The sequence below is a fragment of the Polypterus senegalus genome, chromosome 17 (genome assembly GCF_016835505.1).
Source record: "Polypterus senegalus isolate Bchr_013 chromosome 17, ASM1683550v1, whole genome shotgun sequence".
NCBI classification, from domain to species: Eukaryota; Metazoa; Chordata; class Cladistia; order Polypteriformes; family Polypteridae; genus Polypterus; species Polypterus senegalus.
Genome location: NC_053170.1, coordinates 1,378,453 through 1,388,752, shown reverse-complemented (window position 1 = coordinate 1,388,752; position 10,300 = coordinate 1,378,453). Strand labels below are relative to the sequence as shown.

General features: G+C 49.4%; 1 protein-coding gene across 1 annotated transcript; it reads left to right on the top strand.

The window, feature by feature from the left end:
• The first annotated feature begins 236 nt into the window (after nucleotides 1-236).
• Nucleotides 237-10,278, top strand: LOC120517748 (CD63 antigen-like). Its single transcript, XM_039740212.1, has 9 exons — nucleotides 237-381; nucleotides 465-590; nucleotides 743-807; nucleotides 3,783-3,971; nucleotides 5,495-5,569; nucleotides 5,661-5,750; nucleotides 5,825-5,968; nucleotides 7,298-7,381; nucleotides 10,072-10,278. Exons 3-9 carry the CDS (start codon nucleotides 751-753, stop codon nucleotides 10,135-10,137), a joined length of 705 nt encoding a protein of 234 aa, XP_039596146.1. The 5' UTR covers nucleotides 237-381; nucleotides 465-590; nucleotides 743-750; the 3' UTR covers nucleotides 10,138-10,278.
• The last annotated feature ends 22 nt before the right edge of the window (nucleotides 10,279-10,300 follow it).

Here is a 10,300-nt window from a genome sequence, read left to right as displayed (position 1 = left end):
TAGCGCCTTTGTATCAGTGCACATTCCCAACCTCCTCTTCCTCCTCCTCCTTTGTAGATCGCAATGCATTGTCGCCCTTATTACAGTTTTTAATTCGTCACGGAAGCTGAGTATCATGTACAGAAGATAACGCCGCAGGTGGCATCACCTGGACAATCGAGTCCTTGTCAAGGGACACGCGACACAAACGCCGAGCGGCTTATCTGCGCTTTCATGTAAAGCAGTGGGTCGTCAACTCCGCGCCGCTGCTTTGCATCTCAAGCTCTTCTTTATTGTCGCTCGTTTGCGTGACAATCAAAAGTGCCGAGGCGGAGGTGGCGGACACACACGAAGTACCTGGCTGGACCCCTTGGACCCTCTGGCTCAGCGCACACTTCACAGGTAAGGCGCACTTGAACGGCTTTTACACTCGACTCGAATCGTCGTTCGATTTTCTTTCGTCTTTTTTTTTGGTGACTCTGAAGCCTTCAACGGAGAATATCAACGAGGTGGCGCACTGGGGGCTCTCAGGGGGTGCAAGCATTCGGAGTGGAACCCCAGCGCCATTTCTACGAAAGAGAAAGGCTTCTATCAATATAGCGCCTTACACGGTGAGCTCGTACGCAGAGAGTCGGTCGGTGTACGTGGAAGGTAATAAAGTGTTAATAATTAAAGGGCGAGACTGATAACTGGGCATAAAGGGTTGTGGGGTGTGCCCTGTGCCCTCAAAGCTAACAGCACCACCCTTGTATGTTTTATGCAGGACACACGATGGGTAAAGAGGGCTGCGTGACGTTCCTGCTCATCACCTTCAACTTGGTATTCTGGGTGAGTCCGGTGGTCTCTCGGCTTTTGTCTTTCACTTGCTGTTCTGCCCCTTGGTGTGTTATATATAGTGCCTGCCACCTCACAGGGCATTACACTGGCAGTTCAGTTTAAGTTGACAATTAGGTTATGCACCAATGAGGAATACAAATTAAATTTGAACCCAAGACCACACATTTTGTGTGTACCGTGACACCATGCCCACTTAAAGCTGTTGGGCACAAGGTTGGCACTCATTTAAAACGGTCTCTTTAGTGGCTGCCACCTCTCTTTAGCGGCTCTCTTGTCCTCTCAAATTGTGATCAACAGCACCGGATTTGAGACCCTCACTTTCCAGAAGGGTCCGTCAAGTCTGCTTCATGCCAGGGCCTTCCTACGGCTTCATTGGCATTGACTAGAGTTCGCCACGGCACCATCAAGTCTCCAGTTTGACTCCTTGAGAGTTTCACATATTTGCTGTTCTCATAGAGCCATACGCTGGTGTTTGCTGTTTCAAGGCGCTTTATACAATGAAGCTCATCATTAAATACTCTTTGGCACAAACTAACAAGGCCACATTTCAAGTGAAATTCAAAATTGCTAAGTGAAAGGCGCTATATAAAATGATGGGTGTCTGAAGAGAGACTTGGAGACCTCCAAGGGTTTTTGGAGAAGAGCAGCAGGTCATTACCTGGGGCTTGTGGGCTCACAAACAGAAGAGCAGGACTGGCAAGGTGGACCGGGATGAAGGAGGCTGGCATGACTAACTGGCCTGATCTTAGGAAGTGGACTGGCAGCCAACGTCTGGGTACGGCTTGTCAGGGGCTCCAGGGTTAACTGTTTCTTAGTTGTGTCTCACTCGTACCCTCGATCCCGATTTGTTTCACATACTGCACATTTTATTCCCAGATGAGGAAGAGGATGAGAAATGCGTTCATATAGCGCCTTTCATAACAAATTCTAGATTAAATCTGTTTATAAACCAACTTGGAATATTAGACAATAAGCTGAAAGAGTGACAAATGGATTCAGCAGTGACGCGGGTGGTGTGACAGGAAAGCACTCAATCTTACTTTAGGGGTGGGCACCCCAACAGATGGGCAGCAGAGTAGTGGTTTGTTAGTGAGCTTCTGTTTTCATCTTTGTGGCCTCCATTTTTTGGGGGTGGCACTGCTTTCTCCTACTGGGCCTAATGGGCACCACCCACTTTGAGAGTGCCCCCTCCTGCCCCCTTGTTGTCTTTCCCTTTTCATGTTGTGTTCCCCCTCGCTGTTGATCCTGATCTCCATCTTGATACCCAATTCTTGACTCAGGTGTAGCTCTGGTTCAAGGTGGGCTTAACCCCCCAATTGTGGTCATGTCCAGCCAAGCCCCTAAAGCACTTCCTGGGTTGGGTTCACCCAACTTCCCTACAGGGTGACAGCCCTGTAAATGCCCCTGGTATTTGTGCTCCAAAGTGCCATGTCCAGGTTGCCAGGACATAATGACCCCATACATGACTGAGATCAAGGGCTCCCTAGTGGCCAGCTGGTCCCATAGCCTCCTGCTCACCATCACCAAGTAAATATCTCTGCAGCCCAGAGCCTCCACCTTCGAGCTCCAAGTGGGTGGAGTTCACTCCAGTGGGAGGTCTCAGTAGGTGGAGTTGCCCCCCCATAGGAGGTCCCAGTAGGTGGAGCTGACATCAATGAATGCCAGTAGAGTCCAGCTGCAGACCTTCAAAGCTCTGCCCAGTTACATTGTGATTTTGGAGGGCTTATCTGGCTCAGATAATGACTGTCCATGAAGGTGTCTCCTGGTACTTGGACCTCCAGGGTGGAGGCTGTGGGCCTCAGAGATCCCAGACTTGAGCTCTCTGGTCTCCCAGTTCAGTGCGGAGGGTCTGGTACTCCTAATTCTTATAGAGCTGCCTGCCCTCTAGTGTCCTGGGGGGAGCATTTCTCACTCGGCCCTGCCCTGGTGACCCTGACGGTTTATGAGGGACATCCTTCTTCCCAGTGTCTCCTGTGTTTGCACACAGTGATGTGCAGGACCACTCCAACCTCCGGCTACTAGTGGGGTTCCCTATGTCTTGGAGGTCTCCTGATACGCTGCCCCCTGACATCCTGGGGTTGCCTTTGTCTCTTGTAAAGTGGGCACCAGTCACAGGGCACAGATCTGAAGGTGCACATGCTGTGTTTGGCTTGGGGGAAGTGATACCCTGTGTGCCCTCAGCCTTGGCACTACCTGTTTCACAGGGTAAACCAGAGAGACTTGCCTGTCAAAAATAAGTTGGCAGTTTATTCAAAATTAAATTGCATTCCATAGAGTGAGTGCAACAAAAAACCAGTTCAATAAATAATGCAATGAATAACCCGTAATGGTGCCACAAAACTATGAGTGCCAGAATGACCCAACATGAAATCTAAATTCGCGCTAAAATCCCAATGGCGAAGGTCACATCCAGAGCAGTGCCCGCTCTCTCGTTCTCTGTTCTTGTCAGGACCCACAGGCATCCCACACATGCGCCCCCTTCTGATCTGCCACCTCAACCGGTACCCACAGACCCGGAGCTGCCACCTCTAGTGGCGCTGTGCCCTCTCCCCCTAACTGTAGCCCACCCCATCCGGCCCCCCATAAACTTACCAGCAGTGTGGCTGCTGCCCGACTCGTCCTTCTCGTTTACCCCTCCAATCTCAGTGACCATTTCTGTTTTGCTCCTTTCCTTCTTCTGTTCTTTTTCCTCTATTGCTCAAACCCGCCCCCTTTTTTTCTCCAAAACCTCCCTCAGACGGTGCCCTTTAATTGCTGTGCTGCTGCCAGCTGCCAGTCATAACTCAGTAATCACACAAGCTGGCACTGCTTGGCCCGCATCAACCCCACTAAAGCCAATGAAGTGGATTCAACGGTGAAAACAATTCACCCCGTGCTCATCTCACAATGGCGGGCAGCGTGGGGATGGCGTGGTGCCCATCTCTGCCCACCTGACTGCTTGCTAACTGATCTGTTCTTGCCTGCAGGCCTCGGGAGTCGCTCTGATTGTCATCGGGGCCGTCTCTCATGTGTCCTACGGTCATTACACGGACTTCACCGGCAGCGGACTGTCCCATGCCGCCATCGTGCTCATTGTGGTTGGCCTGGTCGTCGCCATCATCAGCTTCCTGGGATGCTTTGGGACATGGAAAAAGGAAGTGCATGTGCTGCAGTGGGTGAGTGCCATGTGGGCAAAAGTGGGGAGTGATGGAGACCCTTTGAACTGTGCTCATCTGGATTTAGATCTCGGGGGAGCTGGGGGTCTATAGCCCAGCAGCCAGAGCCTACCTTAGGCAAAGGTGTAAATGGCACCCTGCTACCCCCTTTTGTTTGGAGGGGAAACGTCACCGTCAGACCTGGACATTGAGACCTGGAGACAGGATTGGGGACAGCAAAGTAGTTAGGACCTCCAATTCACAATTTGAGAATGCCGAGTTACAGCAACGTCTGTTCACAAAATACGGTCTTTTATCTCGGAAAATAAGTATGAATTGGGCTGTTAGTAGGCGGTCTTCATAGCTTTTAACATTTCTCTGAAGAAGATTAAAGAAAGACCAGCCGTTATTAAAACTATGTGATGTGGTCTATAGTTCTCTTTTCAAACCACCTGCTAAACGTGGGCCTTTTCTTGATGGTGACATTTTATATATTTTTTTAACTAAGAGATTATCATCACATATACTGTAGATGTCATTTAAATTAAGACAATAAATCGAAAACTTAATATAAAGACAACATTCAGAGAAACTGAGAATATAATGATTATCTTTAAATAGATAATCCTTACCCACAATTCCTATTTACCGTATGCTCATGTATGCAAATAATGCAATCTATCAACCAATAAAAACACGCCCAGAGTGAGTCTCACAAATGGTGGTGAGCACCAGAGGGCGACATTTGCGAAGTTTTAACACAAATTTGAATCCCTTTGGGAGACGATCGCACTTTGGGTTAAATTAGCTTTTAGCAAATCACTCAAGAGCTGCAGTCCTGCTGCCGTGTTGATCGTTTCATTTTATTTTGCCATGTTTGTCGCCTTTATGCTGCAGTTTGAGTTCTTCTTATTATTATTGGCTTCATCATCATCATCATCATCATCATCGTTGTTATTCTTGGACTGTGCAGATCGTAAACGTTTAGGCCGAGTAAGAGAAAAGGATATAAAACAATATAATTGGCCATTCGCTTTGAGTTGCTCGCAGGGCTGTCGTCCAGGGCCGTCTCTGGGCATCAGATTGGGCAGTGCAGAGTGCGGACAGAGCAGACGCGGCTGAGGGGCACAACGTGAACATTTCTTTGCGTTCCCCTCCGCTCCCCACACATTTTTCTAAACAAAATGAAAATAGGAGGAATCTCTACATGGGCGCCCAAGTCAGAACTTTGTGTTTCTTTTTCTTTCCCTTTTTCTGTATTGTATGGATATTTAAATAAAATTGTGTGACACGGTGGCCCAGTGGTTAGTGACGCTGCCTGGCAGTACCAGGACCCTGGGTTTGCTGTATCCTTTTCCCGTCAACCACAGTCTAGTCGGGTTTCTCTCCTCCATTGTGTGTGTTTGTGTGAGTGAAACTCTAAACTGACTTGGCGAGAGTGTGCCCCCTGGTGGGCCGGTGCCCATCTGCAGTTTATTCCTCTGTTGTGGGCATTGCTGCCAGGTCGGAAATCTTCTCATGTCGTCGACTTTGTCTCCTTGCAGTTCACAGCCCTTCTGATCCTGGTGCTCGTCGTGGAGCTGCTGGCTGGCATTGTGCTCTACGCGCTCCGCTCGAAGGTCAGTGCGCTCAGGACACGCCCATCGTCTGGCACGCCTCATTGGCTGTCTGCGCTGTCAATCTCGTGCCTCTCTGCCTTTTCTCTTACAGGTGGAGCAGAAGCTCAGAAAGCAGGCGCGCCAAGTCATTCGGGAATATAGCGCCAGCCTGTGGGACCTGATAGACGACATTCAGTTTAAGGTAAGTTGCTTCTCTTCAGACTTGTGAGACCTCCTCTGACGTCCCTCCTCATCCTCACTTGCTGTCTGATTCAGTTTCACTGCTGCGGAGCCGACAATTACACCGACTGGTTTGCCAGCCCTGGCTGGAGGAACAACGGCTCTGTTCCCGATTCCTGCTGCCTTGAGTGGAAAGAAAACTGCGGCCGAAACACAACAGAGCGTGACATCTATCAGCAGGTGAGACCCTCCGTGTGGCACGACCCTCTGCCTTCTCCTCTCTACCCCTCCATGACAGCAGCCTCTGATGAAGACGCCGTCGACTCCGTGACACGGCGACGGTGACACATAGGTAACTTGTCGAGGGGCTTACCGATTTATTCAGTCAGGTGTGAAGGACCCCCAGCGCTGAGTCGTAGGTGCAATGTGGGACATGCGGGCCTGGCTCAGAGGGGCATTTAGCTGGGCTTGGCCCCCGAAGGCCGTTGGGTATAAAGTTATTTTTTGTTGCCCCCTCATATCTCAGATGCCCCCTTTAATATCCGGGACTGTTGACCCGTCATCTTTAAAGTGCAGTCATGTGCAAGTAGACCACAGGAGTCGTGCCACTCTTGTTTTGACTGCCTGGCACACCAGCCATGGTGCCTACTTTGCTATTTGACTTCCATGCCAATGAGCAGATTAGGTTTTGTAATTCAAGATGCGGTCCACAGCGCCCACCGTCTCTTGGAATCCTTATCTCCCAGTAGGAGAGTGGCAGGTACAACTCAAGGCATTAATGGGACGAGCGGGCAGTGGGCACTCTGGGTGGCTGTCGGGGGGCCTTATGACCTGCAGATAAAAGCTGATCCCCAAACTTCCTCAGGCAGCACTAAGACCACCAGAATGTCAAGACAGGACTCTTGACCAATGAATGAGCAGGAGAGGCGGGTCTTCGATTCAAAAGCACAATGCCCTGTGAGGGGGGCTTCCTGTTAGTGGGCTCCTGTCATTCTCTGGAGGTGTTAAAACAAGTGTTTGTATGCCAGGGGTCTACAACTGAAGGACTTGACTTGTGGATTGTATAACCCGAGGAATAGGAGACTCTCATGGATGGTTTTGATACGTTAGTCCAGCGTTGGCAACCCTAGCGGCATTTGAACTGGCAATGATGGCATTAGAGCCATCGTGAGTCAGCAGAGTGAACAGAAGTGGGCTCATCGGCTAACACAACACTTGCCCTCTGTGGTGGGCTGCAGGCCAGCATAGATTTGAACTTTGGAATCAGACCATCCAACTAGTCAGGGACCCTCCATGAGAAGCAGCAACATGAGCCGATGCCACTGTCTGTCTCACTTGGGTTAGACTCGGGGGTCTGCTGGGCCATCACAGACCCCTCTGGGCGCCGTCTTGACCTCCACGGCGCTGTGAAGTGCTGCTGAGGAGCAGGGGGTGTGACGTCGTCTGCTGACGCATTCTGTTAACTTGGGCACGACGCACCGTGGGCTGAAAATTAAAATGGCAGAAGGGGGCGAGTGACCCTTTTGAGTGCTGTGCCATGCAGACGTTTTCTCTCCTTGTCGTTTACAGGGCTGTGTGGATGCGTTCAAAGGCTTCCTCAAGAAGAACCTGGCCTGGGTGACGGTGGCCTGCACAGCTCTGGCGCTTTTCGAGGTAACCCAGCGCCTCGGGGTGTCCCGTCTGGGCGCTTTGCTTGGCTGGCAGCTCCTCGGGTGACTCACCTGGCCTCATCTCTGCACTAAGATGGCTGGTGAGGCTCCTGCTGTCTGGCAGATTGGGGCTGCGCTTGGTGTGTGGCATGGTGGTGGTGGCAGCAGTGACAGTGGTGGCATTGGCAGTAGTGCCAGTGGCAGCAGTGGAGGCAGTAGTAACAGAGGTGGCAGTGGTGCTGGGGGCAGTGGCAGTGGTGGCAATGGTGACAGCAGTGGAAGTAGTGGCAGTGGTGCCAGTGGCAGCAGTGGTGGCAGTGGTGACAGAGGTGGCAGTGGTGGCTCCTTCCATTCCCCCTTCCTTACTGTTTCAAACTTTTCTGACTTTCCTTCAGAGGTGCAGCACAACAAGTCAAGTCGTGACCGCTGGGTGCGTTTAAATTAATAACGGCTCGGATGTGACGTCCGCATGACTGCCATCTGCTGGACATCAGTTAGGCGCCTCAGGGCAGACTCGCCAATGGGGGCATCAGGTTCAGATTTAGAGGGTGAGGCTTTGGGATTCACGAAAGAAAGTGCAACTCCAGCTCAAAATAACACAGAGAGAGGACGGAGGTTTAGGCTGACACTCCTAAATGTTCAATCACGGCGGGATCTCCCTTCACCCAGGGGCTCTGCTCACAGAGGGGTCTTCACATTTGTCAGGGGACAAAAACTCAAACTGCTGATATTTTAACGTGAAATTGTCCACGAAAAGCACTTGGGCTCCTCAAGGCTCAATTTTGCGAGTGGACAAGTTAATCACAGAAATGCCCCTGTTGGGGTCTGCAGCACAGGACCACCCAACGATCAACAACAATGTCTCTCTCTAGAGCCGAGTTTCATCTAACAATGGAGCTCAAAGTGCTTTACAAGACAACAAAGAGGAAGTGGCGAGAAGAGACAAACAGTTAGGGTTAGGCGAGAATATTAAAGAATGAATAACAAAGGAAAAAGTGAAAGTCAGAGGACAGAAAAAACAAAACAAAACTCCAGGTAAGCTGGAGAAAAAAATAAAATCTGCTGGGGTTCAAGGGGGGTGAAAAAGACCACCCAGCCCCTACTGGACCTTCTACCTAACATAAATGTTCCTAAATCAGACCCCCTCAATTTCAGGCTTCACATGATAAGATTCTGATGCCATTGGTTTTCATAAACAGCAGAGACCCCCACCTTCATTCCATCATCTCAGGGGGCTTCATGGTGCATTGATCAGGTGGTGGTGGCACAGATCACCACCACAGAAGAACCAGAAAAGACAACAGAGAATAGTGGGGATTGGTACCTCTGGGGTCCTTCACACTGGCAGGATACCTGCTGCAGGGTTCTGCACCCAGTTTACCCACCGCAAGGGCAGAGCCGTCTCTACTGGGGGGTGCCTACCCTGAGAGCCTAACAGAAGCCAGCAGCCAATCACGGACCACCATCTGCCCTCAGTTTGCACAAATATAACACCTTAACCAGAAAATCTCTCCATTGTATTACTGATCTCTGGGATCCCACAGAACTTTATGTTTTTCATTCCAACAGATGGCACATCACCTGTTGTGCTGCATATCCACTTATCTTTGTGATATGCCATTTTGATTGGGATTCGTTAAAGCAGTTTTAATGTTTGTGATGTGCCATCTGATGGAATGAAACCTACACTACAGAACAGGTCCTCCACCTGAAGCTAAGCATGTTCACATCATGCCAGTACTTGGATGGTAGACTATCTGGGTATTGGTGAGGCCAGCAGAGGACATTTACCCTGTGGGCTATTTGCGTGGATCTCAGTGCCCCATTGTAATGAGAGGGACAATGAGCTGTAAAAATGGCACAGTAACTAACTAGCTGACTATTTAGACTATAAGGACACTATAATATAACAGAGATGTGTAAGAGACACTGTATAGTAGCTACCTACATAGATAGAAAGGCGCTATATAATATTATTATAATGATAGACAGACAGATAGATGTGAAAGGCGATATATAATATTATTATAATGATAGATAGATAGATAGATAGATAGATAGATAGATAGATAGATAGATATGAAAAGTGCTATATAATATTATTATAATGATAGATAGGCATACAGATAGATGTGAAAGGCGCTATATAATATTATAATGACAGATAGATAGATAGATAGATAGATAGATAGATAGATAGATAGATGTGAAAGGCGCTATATGATCGACAGTCTGATGGCCCCCACAGTAGATGTAGATGTCCTGCCCTGCGCTGGCAGCTCCGTCATTCGCGTTTGTGAAGTCAGCCGCACAGTTTAGGTCGGCCCTGTGGAGATTTCCATTTCTTTGTGGTTTTATTGGGGTTTTATTTTGTATTTTTTCTGTTTTTTGGCTCGTGATTTGAGTTGAGAGTTATTTCCTGCTCTGTGTCCTTTATTGCCCAGACAGGCTCCGTCACCCTCGTGTGTGGCTTCCTACTATTCTGTGCTGTTCGTGTGTTTAATTCTGGCCAGTAGGCACGATGCCAGGACTAGTGCAGCATTTGACGAGATTTCTGACTGGCTGTTTAGTTCAGAAGCCCCCCACCCCGGCATATCCATCTTGGCTTTCTAGCGCCTTTGACTGATTTTCATGACCTTCCAGTCCACAGACGTCTGGTGGTCCCTAACGCGCTCTCTCCCTGCTTGATTTCAGATCCTCGGCGCTGTGCTGGGCTGCCTCGCCTTTTCGACCAGGAGCAGCTATCAGCACATGAAGTGAAGTGAAGTGAAGTGAAGCGGAGCCACGGCGTCCATGATGAGTGCCCACCTGGTTTTTGCGCCTCTTCAGCTGTCTGACAGACGGGTTTCCCTTTTCTGCTTTGATATAAAGAGTAAAATAATTGTATCCTAATATTTGGAATATGATGTATTCTGTTTATTTA

What these genes read in the sequence shown, in the direction of transcription:
- LOC120517748 (XM_039740212.1), top strand. Translation starts at nt 751, where the DNA reads ATGGGTAAAGAGGGCTGCGTGACGTTCCTGCTCATCACCTTCAACTTG. An exon ending in CCTTCAACTTGGTATTCTGG is followed by an intron (nt 808 to 3,782) that starts GTGAGTCCGGTG and finishes TCTTGCCTGCAG; the next exon opens with GCCTCGGGAGTCGCTCTGAT. An exon ending in TAGACGACATTCAGTTTAAG is followed by an intron (nt 5,751 to 5,824) that starts GTAAGTTGCTTC and finishes TGTCTGATTCAG; the next exon opens with TTTCACTGCTGCGGAGCCGA.